Source organism: Mus caroli, chromosome 9 (assembly GCF_900094665.2).
Source record: "Mus caroli chromosome 9, CAROLI_EIJ_v1.1, whole genome shotgun sequence".
NCBI lineage: Eukaryota > Metazoa > Chordata > Mammalia > Rodentia > Muridae > Mus > Mus caroli.
Window position 1 is genome coordinate 117,348,802 of NC_034578.1, and position 15,400 is coordinate 117,364,201.

At 51.8% G+C, this 15,400-nt stretch overlaps 1 protein-coding gene across 1 annotated transcript; it reads right to left on the reverse strand.

Annotated features, from left to right (window-relative positions):
- Positions 1-24: 24 nt before the first annotated feature.
- On the reverse strand, positions 25-15,046 carry Pomgnt2 (protein O-linked mannose N-acetylglucosaminyltransferase 2 (beta 1,4-)). Its single transcript, XM_021172133.1, has 2 exons — positions 14,896-15,046; positions 25-2,241 (listed from the first exon to the last, which is right to left on the reverse strand). Exon 2 carries the CDS (start codon positions 2,129-2,131, stop codon positions 389-391), a length of 1,743 nt encoding a protein of 580 aa, XP_021027792.1. The 5' UTR covers positions 2,132-2,241; positions 14,896-15,046; the 3' UTR covers positions 25-388.
- Between the last annotated feature and the right edge of the window lie 354 nt (positions 15,047-15,400).

Sequence of the window (15,400 nt, forward strand, 5' to 3'; positions counted from 1 at the left end):
ACAAGGCATCAGAAAAGACTTGGGCAAGATGTTCATAATCATTTAATGACTGCTCCAAACACACCTGTCACTCAGCTACAGATGAAATTCGCAAAGATTATCTGCCTAGCCCACCAATCACATGACCACTGTTTCTAGAGGCCAGGACCTACACCAAGGCCAAAGCAGGAAACAGCATGGTTATTAGCAAGAGCAGATCCCCAGGGCCTGGCAGGCACCACCTCTTCAGAGCTAGAGGAATCTGCAAACAGCACACTCGGGAAGCAGGCTTAGTGCAAGCCTACTCAATAAATAGATAATTTATCACCACAGTTGCTAGCAGAACTGTGGACCTGGGAAAGCTGAGCTGCGAGAGGTGCCCTCCAGAGGCCTGGCCATGGTCTGCTGGCTACGTGCTGCATACCAGCACATCTGCAAAAGGTCCCAGGAGGCTCCTGTTAAATATACAGCGGACCCACACCAGGTAGGTGGTAAAAGGTTTGATGTTCTCTGTGAAGGTGTGGTTCTGCAGGGTCAGCATGTAAGGCACATACGTGTTCTCCCCTTGCTCCTGCAGCCACACCTCGTACTTCACCTCCCTCACTTTCAGGTACTTGAGGTTCCACGGGATCTGCCAGGACACAGACAGACGGGCCTCGGTGGCACCCTGCACCGACGCCTGACATCGAGCCTCCCGCACCTTGCCCGGGTATAGGCTGATTGCCCACCTCTGCCTCCGTGGCCCCGGCCGGCCCTTCACCACACGCCGAATGGATTGCATAAGGGATGGGATGTCTACCCTGGTGTCCTGGTAGATTCGGAATAGCCACTCTGGGTTCCGGCAACAAAGATGCCGGGGGACCTCTCGGCTCTGCAGGATGCGGGCCTGCTCAGCCCGGTCCAGGTGGGTGATGCCACCTTGGTCCCAGGGTCGCTCAGGGTGTGTGACTGTGTTCTCCCGGATCATGTTTCGCCAGGCTACATACTGCAGATCCATGCCAGGCAGTGTGGCCAGCGTCTTATAGGGGGTGTAGTGGTCAGGATTGACAGCGTAAGGGAAGAGTTCAACCACGGTAGCCCCGCGGGGCAGGAAGAGGGCGGTAACCAGCTGGGCCCCATGCATGCTGACTAACATGGAGGCGTTGCTGACCAGCCGCACGACATCAGCAAAGGTGTGGTCCTCCAGGGACACTGTCACCGTCTTCATCTGGAACTCTTGTGCCAGCTCCAGCAACAGCTCTGCCTCATTCAGGATGAGTCTGTTCTGGGTGCGACTGAAGACCAGAATGTATTCTTCCCCCAGGGGCGCCCCCGCGTGGCTCACGTTCAGCCTTTCAGTCATGAAGCGCGTGAACTGCCGGATCTCATTGCCAGAGACCAGGATGTTGGCCTTTGGGCCCTGGGGCTGCACAAAGCCGTACTGGTACCAGGTGGTGACCTTGGACAGGCCCACAAAAGCATGGGAAAAGCAGAGCAGTCGGCCCAGTGTCTTGAGCTGCGTACGTAGCAGCGGCTGCTTGGGGCTGAGGAGTTTATAGAGGTCAAAGTGGGCACCCTCGCCCCATCCCTCCATGAAGAAGAGCCGGGCCTCTTGGGCCAGGCCGGGAAACTGCCTCAGTGTGTAGAAGAGTGGAAGCAGGTCATCATGAAAGACGTGCATGAGGTTATCAGGGTTGAAGCGGTTGGCGATGAGGGCCACATCAGGCACGAACACTGGCTTTGGCATGAAGCGCAGGGCTGCAGCGGGCAGCTCCACGAAGTTGAAGTACTGGGCATTATGGTCCTCCACAGTGGACAGGTCCAGCAGGGCTGGCTGGAAGCGTCGGGAGCCCAGGTTGGGCAGCATCACAGATGAGTTGCCATGGAAAAAGATGAATTCTTCGGCCTCATTGGAGTAGCAGAGCCACTTGAAGCGGCAGATGCGGTCCGTGTGGGTGCGGCCTGTGCACACCATGTGGGTGCCACCCTCCATGAGGATCTGCAGGGCCTTCGGGTAGTCGATCTTCAGTCCTAGGACTGGATCCAGGGACTGCTGTCCAAGGGCCAGTTCCTCCTCTAGCGTGGCCGCATGCTCCCGCAACCGCACATGCTTCCACAGGACCGCAGCCAGCACTGATACCAGGAGGGCGTTGAATACCGCAGAGAGGTGCATCCTATTGCCACCAGGGGGCCTCAGCGAGACGATGGCCGCTGGGCAGTGCCACAGCCCGGGGGGCTTCACCCATCCATCCCTAAGTGTACTACTGGAGGACCAGAAAATGCCTGCAAAGAGTGAGAGAAGAGTCAACCTAGCCAGGAGTCACAGCACATTCCCACCGTGTGTTTCCTTCCCCCTACCTCTTCAGCAAAGCTCCTGGTAACATAACGTGAGTCAAATTACAGGTTCTAGGCTTTTAAAAGTTTTGTGTGTGTGTGTGTGTTCATGGGCACATGTTACCCTTCTAATCACACCTGCATCACTCAGCTGCCTCTACCTGGATGAACCCTCACCACCCCCTTTCAATAGCAGCTGGCTGAATCTGTTCTGCTTCAAGGTAAAGTACCTTGTGGCTTCAACAGCCTCTGACGACGCCAAGAGGAGTGTGCTACACACACGTGTGCTATGAAGGAAAAACATTACCACCATCAGAGCCCTGCAGAACTTCAGCGAGGCACAGGTTTTGGGCCAACATCTATTTCCAATTAGTAATTAGTGCTAGCACTGAGGCCTCTGGGTGGCCTTTCTTTTGGAATTCAGGCAGCTGTTAGTAAGAGCAAGTGTTCAGGTGCCTTGGCGGTCAGAGGTGATGTACTGGTTGAAATTCTCGCATCCAACCTTTTTCTGATGTACAAAAAGAACCATTTCGTTGTTAGGTTTCCCGAGAGGCGAGGCCTCCAGTGCAAGGAAAAGGGTTGGGACACCTGATGGTCAATAAAGAGCCACATGTGTCCGGAAGCACCCTGGGCACTCTCCTGCCTTCATGATTCAGAGCCAAGGCTGGGCAGTGTTAGACAGTGTCATTGCTCCTTGAAACAGTGTTTCAAATCTAAGTACAGAAATCTCCAAAAGGAGACAGAGAGCAGTCAGTGAGTATGGCCAGGTGTCACTGAGGCACCCTGGACTGGGGCAGTACCCAGCCTTGCTCCCTGGGTCTCCAGGTTAGGCTAACAGTGAGATGGTCATTTCTGTCGATGTCCACTCTTCCTAAGGAGTTCCTCGGTGTGTTCACACATCCTCAGAGCCCCCCGTGCTGAATCTCCTGGGAACCAGAGGAGGCAGAGACGCGGCCCTTGGGGTGCCAGAGAGCTCACTTCTGCATTTCTGACCCAACCCAGAATGGGCAGGAGGAAGGGGGTGTCTCATGGCTGCCAACCACAAGCAAACTGGCTTGAGGGCACAGACAGCAGGAGAGACACAGGAACTCTGATGTCTCCAAGTCTGTTGTGAGAGAACTGTCTTCATCTTTGAAGCTGGGTTGAGTAGGGGCTCTGGCTTATCACAGACAGGCACCTGATAGGAGGGCACGGCTTTTTGGGTAATGTGCACAGCCTCAGCAGAACGATGCTGCATCCATATCCCTGTGACCCCCCAATCTCCGTAGAAACCGCATGACACAGCAAACCAGTTACAGAGAATCAGCAGCTTGACACCAGTGCCATCTGCTGGAGAGAAGCAGGACTGCAGGAGGCAGCAGGAGACTCAGGTCAGACCCTGGGGTAGAAGGGTCACAGGACCTGACCCTGGCTGTTTCTGGACCCTCAGAGGATGGAAGGTGTTTCTAGTTAGATGTGAGTACCGTCCTATGGCCTTCCAATATGGTGCTGGCAGAGGGTAGTATAGACATGGAAGGGGGAAAATGGGAATTTCTGAGAGTAAACATTCTGCCAGAACCTCCTGTGGTCTAAAGCATGGGGTGGACTGACTCTGCTACTTACAGTCAGGCAGCCCAAACCAAGGCCAAGTGACTGGAACTGAGTGACTGGAACCAAATGACTGAGTGTAGCTAAGGGACTGTGCGAAGGCTTCTTCTCCAAGGGCTCTGAGCTCACCCACTGGGGTAAGGCTGTGGCTATGTGGGTTAGCCTTTCTGATTGCGTACACTCACTCAGGTAAACCAAGACTGAGGACAGACAACAGACTTGTTCACCACCCTTGCTTTAGAATATCCTTTCTAATGGGGCCCTGTATTTTGTCACTGTGAAGGAGCTATGGTATGGGGCACTCAGTGGTCATGATAAAATCCATGGTCTTTCCCACATTCTCCTGCATGACCCCACACCTACTCCAATTGCATTGTAGCATTCTACTTAAGTCAGCAAGATCAAAAGTTTTGGCAGAACTAAGATATCAGACAGAGGCAGGAAGAGCTTTAATCAAAGGTAAATGGAGGCTGCTAAGACTACTTGAACAAGAGCTCAGAGCCACCTGAGAAAACGTATTATTTTCTCCACCCACTCACCCTAAAAGCCTATGCTGGCTCTTTAGGGTCTGCAGATGAGCATGCTCTAAAGACCAAAGGAAGACACCCACCCTCTGGGCTCCAAGTGCCCAGAGCTTCCTCACAGATGGGCTCTGGACAGGATGAGGGTCTGTGATGGACACTTCACATGGAGAAAGAGCTTCTCTGCCTGTGTCCAGCCTGGGAGAGGCCACCATGTACATCTTAAAGTAAGAGTCAGGCCCTGCTCAGTGTCTTAGCATATATGGCACCCATGACAGCCACACCTAAAACAAAACCCCTGCCTGTATCACACCAGGAAAAGGAACCCCAATGCAGAACACCCCAGCCCCACCCCATGTAAGTGATCTGTAATTCCTCTGCACAAGTCCCTGACTGCTGGCTGGGGGCTGTGACTGTTCCCTGCTGATTTCCCCAACCAAGCCTGGTTATGGAGACAGTGTAAAGGCAAACCTGGCTGAGGACAGAGAAGTTCAAACATGCCAGCTCCAATCTCAACATTATTCTGAGAATGGCCTCAGAGCTTTTAATAGACTCAGACCACGAGTCTGCCCCTTAACAGAAGCAGCTTCTGTGGCCCCTCCTCTGCTCTGCCAGCAAGGAGGGAGAGGGCTGTAAGTAAACTTTTCGGAAACAAACTTGTGTGTGATAAGTGTGTAAACATGTGAGGGTGTGCATGCACATATATGCACATGTGTGCACATACCTGTGGAGGTCAATGGTCAATGACATCTGTGCACATGCCTGTGGAGGTCAATGACATCTGTGCACATGCCTGTGGAGGCCAATGGTCAATGACATGTGCACACATGCCTGTGGAGACCAATGGTCAATGACATGTGCACACATGTCTGTGGAGGCCAATGGTCAATGATATGTGCACACATGCCTGTGGAGGTCAGTGACATGTGTGCACATGCCTGTGGAGGCCAATGGTCAATGACAAGTACTTTCCCTGATCACTCTGTTCTATTTAATTTTTAATGACCTTTTTATTTATGTGTATGAGTGCTTTGCCTGCATCTACGTCTGTGTAACATATAGGTACGATCGATACCCTTGGAGGACCAAAAGGACAGCCGATGCTCTGGAACTGGAGTCACAGATGGCCGTGAGCTGTCATATGGGAACAGAGAACCAAACTTGAGCTCTGTGCAAGAACAAGTGTTTTTAACCACTGAGGGATGTTCTTGTCTGGCTCCCATGCCCAGCCCCAGGGGTTACAGATGTCACAAGCCTCTGTACACAGCTTTTATCAGGGTGCTGAGAATTCAAACTTGGGCCATTTTACCCAGTGAACCCAGACCCCTAGAAACAAACTTCCTTCATGGAAAAGATGCTTGCTATGGAAAGGACGCACAGAACCATGGCTTGAGTCAGGTCATTTTCAGGACCCCTTCTCCCTGGTGCAGGGGTCCCAGGCAAGCAAAAGCACTGTTCATATTCCCTGCCATGCTGCTGTGTGCAACAGGCTGGCCCGTGCAGTGGGCCTTCCTTCCAGGAGAGGGGAAGAGCAGAGGACAGAGCACAGTGCCCTCTGAGAACAGCAGAGGGACAGCCCCGTGCTCCATCAGCCCCGCGCTCCAGCTCCATTGAGAACTGCAGGGGACAGCCTCGCACTCCAGCTCCATGAGAAGCCAGGCTCTTGGTGAGTCTTTATCGCCAACCTGACAAAATCTAGAATGACCTTGGAGACAAGACTCCCTCAAAAATGTCTTGTTTGCTGAGGCCTGGAGCTGTGACTCAGTGGAGAGCTGTGTTCTCAAGTCTTTCATGACAAAAGACCTTAGCTTACGTCCTTCATTGTCCCTATGGCAGGCAGTGGATAGACAGATGGGAACAGGCCCAACACTGAACATGATCAACCACAGCATGGTGTGCTACCAAGAGCAGAATGGACACCAGCCAACATTGCTGAACCAGTATTTCTGCCTTGCAGGGCAGCACAGGGTGGGTCATGGCTGGCTAACCTGATTTCCCACTGATCATATGTACAAGTCAGTGTGTGGAGGTAACTGGTACAGTATGTGTGTACCTGCATATATAAATATACACATATGCATACCCAGCATATATGCATGTGCAAAATTATGTCTAAAGACATGTAAATTGGGCTGGCGAGATGACTCAGCGGGTAAGAGCACTGACTGAGCGTTTGGTCCTGAGTTCAAATCCCAGCAACCACATGGTGGCTCACAATCATCCATAATGAGATCTGACTCCCTCTTCTGGCGTGTCTGAAGACAGCTACAGTGTATTTATGTATAATAGTAAATAAATCTTTAAAAAAAAAAAAAAAAGACATGTAAATTGTGTGATAATGTGTGAGAGTGTGTGTGTCTCTCTGTGTGTGTTTAGGGAACAGAGTACAGACTCTTAAGCCAACGTGAACAGAACAGGAAGTAAGGTTCCTGCATGTGCTAGGCACAAATCTGGAGAACAACATTGCTGACCTCAGAGTTCACTGTGGCAGGGGAGGCTTGAGGCCTGGTAACTCCTGACCTGACTCAGTGGCAGGGCACATGTGCTGAGGAACAGTGACAGCTGCTGGTGGCCCCCCACCTGATGCTTCCTGTGCCACATGGTCATCTGCAGACTATGCCGAGAACGGGCTTCGTGGCCTGGCCTGGTTCCTTTCCCTCTTCAAACCTCTCTCCTCATCTGGGGACTTGGGCACGGTCTCCCTCCTGTTACAGCTGGAAACCTTAGCAGAGGTGTGGTTAGGATGAATTCAGTTTAGTGGCTCAGCCAGGACAAAGCTCTATAGAATAGGCTTTTTTTTTTTTCTTTTTAAGAAAGGAAATGAATGGACAGGTGATTTAAAAATATGCTCCCAAGGCCCTTAAACATAGGCATAAGGATATAAGCAGACATAAGGATGCTTCCCGCTGACCCCAGGTGACATCATTTAACCCTAATGCTGACACCTGCAGACAGGCAGGCAGTGAGGGCAGCATCTCCTGCTGACAGGTCTCACCTGGGCATCGAGCACAGACACAAGCGCCATTTCCTCAATGCCCTGGCCAGCACCAGATGCAGGAAAAACTCACATGGGCCTTACAAGCTGATAAGAAGGAAGCACCCATTCCAGGATTCCTAGATGAGAATACAGGCTGCAAACTCACAGATCAGGAACCAGTGGGAAAGGAAAAAGCAAGGCAGACCACATGACCTGGGGCCTGGGATGGAGGCAGTCACAGCTCAGCTTGCTGAGAGCCTGGCAGGGCAGCAGACATTTGCTCAGAGCCTGGCGCCCACCTGAGGCTGCAGCAGCTGACCACCTTGGGCCGGGGCCTTAAACAACAGAAACTTCCTCACAGCATTGGAGGTTGGCAGTCCAGCGTTAATGATCACAGTCAGGGATTTGACACAGCTTAGTCTGCCCTGCAGGTGAAATGTGAAAAGCCCTCATCTGTAATTTCTGGCGACTGTACGTGTAGACAAGAGTGGGACGGCTGGCCTCACACCACCTGGTGGAATCAGGTGTGCATCGGCTCCTAAGCTCTGGCCCAAAGAGCTGCAGGAGTGTCAGAAACAGCTGTTCACCTGTCGCTCCCCCAAGAGCAGGGCTCCTGACAACGTTCTACACAAACATTACAGCAATTTAACTTTAAAAAGCTGTCCACATTTATAACTGAAAACGGCAGCATCCTTTCTTTGCAACGGAGAAAAACTTTAGCCTAAACACAGCATGTATTTATTAGTGAACTATGGACATTTTGGGTAGGGCATGGATGTCCCTTTGCTCTGAGCGGGTAAACTCATCGAACACGCTCCACCAGGCCAGGCTGCCCTCAGAACAGTCTCCCCCAACCCTTCCATCCCCCACCGTCCAATTCTCCTGGTAGCACACAGCCTCATATGTATTACATTATGGTTGTACGTGCACCAGAACTACATGTGAACACGTGTAGAGCACATTGGTGTTCCTGGGAGCAGTCGCCCTTCAGTATGACCCCCGCAGCCCCAGCACCCTCGAAGCGTAGCACTTAACTAAGAAGGTGTATTGAGCAGTTCTGAGCTCATGTGCTTGTAGGGTTTGTTTTGTTTTTAGATTTTTGTTTTATTTTCAATTGTTTGTATGCACAAAAGGCCTCCCGTGAAGGCCAAGGTCAGAGGTGTTGGGTTCCCCTGGACCTGGAGTTACAGATATTAGTGAGCCAAGGACAAGGGACCTTAGCCACTGAGCCATCCCTCACCCCCTGCCCCATTCACATTCATATGTTAATATCTTGACCTGGGAGAGGCCCCCTTGAACATTGAGCGGGCATGTGAATGCTGTGTTAGCAGCTATTGTGACCATGAATGAGTTCCAACTCCTAAAGGACAAACTCTCAAGGGACTCAAGTTCCTTTGCTCTGGTGTGATGGGTGATTAGCCCCTGCCTGGCTTGTGCAGAAGGAAGGAGGGCTGGGGTGAGCTGGAGGTGGGCTCAGCCTCCCCTGCTGGCCTGCAACCCTCTCACTAGGGTATTGTTCTCTAGTGATACAGAAGTCTCCTCATAGCCTGGTACCCACCTCTGCTTGACACAAATGGGTCCCTAGAAGCTGACTCGACCTCCTCTCTGGTGACAGAGCAGCATCACTGTGGTCATACATAGGGCTGAAGATGGGAAAGGAAGAGTGTGAGCCCATTAGGCTCACGCAGGGCACAATGAATATGATATTCCAAGTCCTCAAAGTCAAAGCAGGGGGGGGGGAACCCTCAGACAATTCTTACAGGGACTACTCAGTCCCTACACATCCATGTCACATGGGAATTAGACCCCAGGAGACGCCTAGGGATGGAGAGACCACAAAGTGTCGAGCACACACAGGTACAAAAGGAGATCCAGTGAAGCTCTACCTGGAGCTGTGTGAGTTCTGGGCAACAGCTTAGCGGGGTATGGGTTGGTTGTATCCCTCTGTCCAGCTCTCCTGACTGTCCAGCAAACCACAAGACATCTAAGTCTTGGAGCGCCTTCCTGGCCTAAACAGAGCTTAAGGCATGGACAGTTCAGTGAGAACTTCAGGGTGGAGACAGCAGGGAGATGAGGATGCCAGAAAGCCTGGCTTCACCACAGAAACCCTCAGGTTCAGGGGGAACTCAAAAAGCCCTATGCAGGCAAGCCCCATGGTAGCTGTCAGACATCCAGGGAATCTGCAGTCTGCCTTAAGGACAGGAGAGTGGAGACCAGCCTCAGCTTGGGTTTCCCTGGGTCTCATTACTATGGTGTCTCCTCTGTACGCCAACTCTGGTCACTGGGTACAGGGTCCTCTGCTTCACTGCAGTGACGGTCTTCATTTATATTACAGATGATGAAACAGAAGGTGTTCAGGCTCACACAAGACTTCAGGATAAGACCCCCTGCTCCTGGGGTCTGGCTCCAGTGTCCGCAACCTGCAATCACCTTCATCTTCTGGTGGGAAACAACCTCACACTTGCGGAGAGTACAGAAAACCTCTGCTTTATTGTTGTACATATCCGTCCCTAAGTCAGCACATTTATCACACCCTGTCACATATAAACTCTTTCCTGAACTATTTAAAAATAAACTAGATGCCAGGTGGGGTGGCATATACGTGCAACCCTGGCATTTTGGGGCGGAGACAGGAGGTTTAAGACCAGCTTGGATACCTAGCAAGACCTGAGTCAAACAAAACCACCAAGAAAATTCTGCGGATTATCATCCCCTCTAGCCATAACTACTTAAGTCTATATTTCTCTTATATCATGCAAATTAAGAAAATTAATATTGATACTATTTCTGTCAGTGTATGCTGTATCCAAAATCCAACCCAGGATGAAAAGTCACAGCTTACTTCCCAATCTGGGACAGTTTCTTTCTTATGAGCTTGACAGTTTCTTTAGGGTTTGTATTTTAATGTGTATGAAGGTTTCCCTTGCACGTGCATCCTGTACCATGTGCACCGTATCCATGGAAACCAGAGGGGGTGTGGGATACTCTGCAAGTAGTTACAGATACTTATGAACCACATTGTGGGTGCTAAGAATCAAACTCTCGCTGTCTGCAAGAGCAACAAATGCCCTTAACCTCTGAGCCATCTCTCCAGCCCCAACCGTATCAGTTTTTAAGCCAGACAGATATATTTTCTAACACGTGCTTCAATGTGGGTTTACCTAGTGTTCCTTCATATCAGACTCTACATACTTGACCCCTGAGTTCACTCTATGAATCTTTGTAAGACACTCACCTTGAGACAGCCCAAGTGGGAAAGGGTCTAGAAACTGTTCCCTATATAGGACAGGAAAGAGACAGGCCACTTCCCTGGGGAAAGGAAGCCCCAGGACCCCTACAGGGCTAGAACTTGCTCCAGAGGGGGGTGCAGCTCTTTCTATGCACGGGGCCCACACACGAGTGACCCAGATTCCTTCAGTTGGGCCTAAGAACCCATGTTTTAACAAAAACTCCCAGGTGATTCTACCATGTTCTCAGTTTCAATGTGAAATTGTCCTACATCATTGTGAAGCCCCACAGTCCTCTGAATGGATCTCTAGATCCAGCTAAGATCCCTCCCCACTAGCTCTTTAGATCCAGCTAGGATCCCTCCTCTCTAGATCTCTAGATCCAGCTGGGATCCCTCCCACTAGATCTCTAGATCCAGCTAGGATCTCTCCCACTAGATCTCTAGATTCAGCTAGGACCCCTCCCACTACATCTCTAGATCCAGCTAGGACCCCTCCCACTACTCAAGGCTCAACGCCGCTGACTCCAGCTTTTGCTAAGTTCCGGGACAGTGCAGATGGAGACAGCGTGGATGGAGACAGGGTCCACTCTAGAAAAGCTACCCCAGCCTATGTAGACACTGTTGCTTGTGGCATGAATGCAGTGTAAGATAAGGCCAGGTAAGAGGAGGGTGGCCTGAACAGCCTCCAGTGAGGGGCACTGGAGGTGTCATGTCATCCTCTGGTGCTGTCCAGAGGAAAAGGCAGGCCTCTTGAGAAAAGCCTGGACAGCTTCTCTAGGTCCTTAGCATAGTTGCTGCATCACCTCCCACACAGCTGTGAGCAGCTCCTGAAGCCACCTCGGGGTGTGCCCTGGTCCCTGGGTTTGGTTTATCACTAGTGAGCTGACAATCCGCAGAAAGCCCGAGCTACAACGTCAACACCGGTAAACATCCATCGGGCAGGCCAGGGTTGTGACCTCCTTCCTGAGGTGTGACTCAGGCCTAGTGCTCACTGCATGACAAGGAATGCCCGCTGCTCTTCTAAAGAGTGGAGAGAAAGACCAAGTGTTGGCACGAGGCTACACCAACACCTGTCGCCACAGGCAGCATGGAAGACCTGGTTTGCCTAGAGACACACTGGGCCTGAGGGCAACACTGGCAAGAATTCGAGAAGGCAGAGAAAATGAAAGATTCATCCATATCCTGGCCAGATCAGGGAGAGACTGACCCAGTGCAAAGGGGCAAGGCCACTTCGGCCACCACCTCGATTCATCTGCTGAGGCACAGCCTGGGGGTGGAGGAGTTCCTGACTCCCTGCGGTAGTGCTGGGGTTTGAACTTGGGCCTATGACCTAGGCAAACCACCCAACTACAACCCCAGACCTTAATTTTCTCTCAATATGAGAAAACTGCACCTTCAGGTCTTATAGTCCAGCTGTCATCCTATCTGATGGAATCTCAGGCATTGGAGCAGGGCAGAATTCACAGCAGTGAAGTTTTCTGACTCAAGGGCAGAGCAGACATGGAAGGCTCTGGAAACACGGACCCACAGGCCTTTGATGGTAACTTAGCAACTCAAAGCTTCTTGCTGTAATTACTCTCACCCAGCCAGGCAGAGGAAACACCTGGCTGTGGCTGGTGGCTTCAGAAGCTGTGGCTATTCTTTCACTGTAAAGAGTCAGGGTAGCAAGCTGGGGTGACAATTATTCCCACTGCCTCGGTGCTGGGCTGAGAAGGTTAAGCCATCGATGCACAATTACAAAACCACCACCTTTTACAACTGAAAGATCCCTTGAAAATGAATTCTCCCGAGTCTTTATAAGTGAAGTCTCTCAGGCAGCCAGGGATACAGTGGTTGCATGGGAACTCAGCACCGGACTCCCTCACCTTACACCCAAAAAGCTCTGCTCCCTAAACAGGGCTCTGCCTGAGATGCAAGTGGCTTTCTCTCTCTCTCTCTCTCTCTCTCTCTCTCTCTCTCTCTCTCTCTCTCTCTCTCTTTTCCCCAGCAGATAAACAAGGTTTTTACCCCCGACCAAGCAAGCCTTCAATGTCCTACCCAAGCTGCAGACTCACCCATCCACAGGGTCCAGAGCTGAGGAGACCTTCCTGCAGGCTGCCTCTTCCAAACACCTCACCCCTGGCCTCACCCAGGGGACTACCTTCTTCAGTATCACCACTCATGGGACAACAGGACACGTGGAGTCAAGCTCTAGCCCAATGTGTTGCTCAGATCCCACTGTAACACAGAAATGTCTGCCATGCATCCTAACTGGGTCCCAGGACAGCAGAGCACAGAAGCAGCAGAGAATGTAACAGCAATAAGAGCTGTCAGGTGAGTTCCAGCCCCACTGCTTAGCAGCTAAACAACACCAATTTATAACTGTTCCAGGCCTCTGTTTACTGGTCTGAGGCAGGACACTTATACTATTCCCAGAGGGAGGTTCCAGGTTTGTGGACCCAGTGACCCAACAGAAGCAAAGCTCTGTGCCTGGCAATTATCCAACTCTGTAAGACAACAGCAATATAAAAACCCATTTACTGACTCTCACTCTATGCAGGCAGCACTCTAAGTTCTGCATATGTGGTCTCATCCCTGCTATAACCTAAGGCAAGTACTATGAAACTCACTAAAGGGCATATGCTTGGGACTGCTATATGTATTGTTCAGTACACTGTAGCTATTATGGGGCGGGGCTGAAGTTCAAACTCAAGCCTGAATTGCAAAGCCCATGGTAGCCTGTCTGGAGTCTTCCTTTCTTGTCGTATCTCTCACCCAACTTGAAAAGCCCTGGGGATCATTTTAGCATCTCCTGAGGGAGAGTGTCCCTCCAGACAACCATGCTGAAGTGACTGACAAGGCCTCTGGGGAACAGAGTGTTGAGTAATTTAATACTCTGGCTCTCTAGAAGCCTTTGCTTATTACTGCTATTTCTGAAAGCAAGAACTTGCCAGCCAGAAGTCCAAGGTTGGTTAGGAACATGTCGTCAGCTTGGGCTGATGTCACAGGCCTGCTGTCCCGGCTACTGGGGAGGATGAAGCAGGAAGATCATAGCTTAGGTGTGTCTGGGAAACTTACTGAGACTGTGAATCAAAGCAAAGAGTAGAGAGTGAACGGGTGTAGCAGAATGTTTGTTCAGCACGCAGGAGGCTTTGGATTCCTCCTTAGCAAACCAACCAACCCTGATGGCCCTGACAGTCCAGCACACCAGGATGATGCTCCACCAGGGTGAATCCACTCACCAGCTCCCTCCCTTTCCAAGGCCCCCAGGGACTCTCAGCTCTCACGTCTGAGGATAAAGTACCCAGTTCTCTTCTAACTCTGTCACCACTTGGAATTCGGATCCTTCATGTGAAAGGGCGGGCTGATCCTAGAAGCCTGAGAGCAGCTAGTCTGTGGAAAAGACAGGACCCCGAACCGGAACTCCAACCTTGTCTATAGAGTTGGTGGTCGTGCATGCTAACATTTGATGTGTTCAGAACCCAGACAGAAAGCTTCGCCAGCATTACCTCATGGAAGCCTCACAGCAATTCAGGTCTTTTCTCACTCTGTCTTACAGAGGATGAACGAAGGGACCAGAGAAAGTGAATGAGTTACTTACGGGGACATGGCCGGTAAAGGAGCCAAGATTTTTCCAGTGCCTGGAACAGTCCACACATGGTAAACGAACTGTGCTAATATTCACCTGTCCCATAAGCCTAAAACCATCTACACCAACAGGCTCGGGGCTGGTGGGCATAAGGTCAGAGGATACTGGCTGCTCACCACCTGCAGCATGATTCTGGTGGAGGGTCCCAAACTTTGACCCCGGATTCCCACTAACGATGAGAAGACCGGTTCCTATAGGCAAGCCCATCAGGGTCGTCCGTCAGTAGCCACCCCCCCCCCCCCCCCCCCCCCCCGCCATTGTCAAGCAGACAAACTCCTAACTCCGACGTCCGTCCGGGTGGTTCCCTACGGAGCCCCAACTGCTTAAGGGTCAGCAACAGGCCGACCCAGGCACAGCTTCAAACGCAGCTGGCGCAGCCCAGGCCCCTACTGCTCATCTCTCCTTGCTCCACGCCACCTGTGCCAAATGTGCACCATTCTTTCCCAGACACGAGCATGTGCGTCCCCGCGGTCAGAGGCAGTGAAGGCTCCAGCCGAACGGTCCAGTGCGCCATCGGGGGCCGGGCTGTTCAGGCCCACCCCTCCCACCTCGGCGCCTGCTGCAGGCGGCGTCTACCGCCCTGGGTCCCGCAAGCCCGCCGGCCTCCCCTGCAGTCCAGGGCCGGGCACCAAGCCCGGCTCGGCCCGGCCCAGCGCCTCACCTGAAGCCGGGCTCTGCGCCCTGTCCGCTCCGAGCCCGAGGCCCAGCTGCGCCACAGATGCCCGCGCTGCCCACCTGCCGGCCGGGTGTCGCAGGTGTTCCTAGTGTGCTTGCCCTGCTGGCGAGCTCAAACTCCGGAACCCGGGCGCGTGCGCGGGCCTCGGGACCCGCCTCTCGGACCTGGGCCAGGATCACCTCTTCGGCTCACAGAATCCTGGGAATTGTAGTTTTCAAGAGAGCAGCACGAGCGAGCCTGGGAAGACCAGAAGCTCTACTTGGTGTTCTGTTTACCCAGTTATGAGAGTTCTGATGATAAACTTAAATACAAGATACAGCAATATTCATATGTAATCTGTTAGAGAAAAAATAATCCATACCTTGACATGCTTTTAAGACTCATAAAGAGACTATTGATGGCTCAGCAGTTAAAGTATTCACTGCAGATGAGCACAAAGACTGAACAGAGCTGCTCACGTCATTACTGAAGGCTTCTGTGGCTCAGTTAA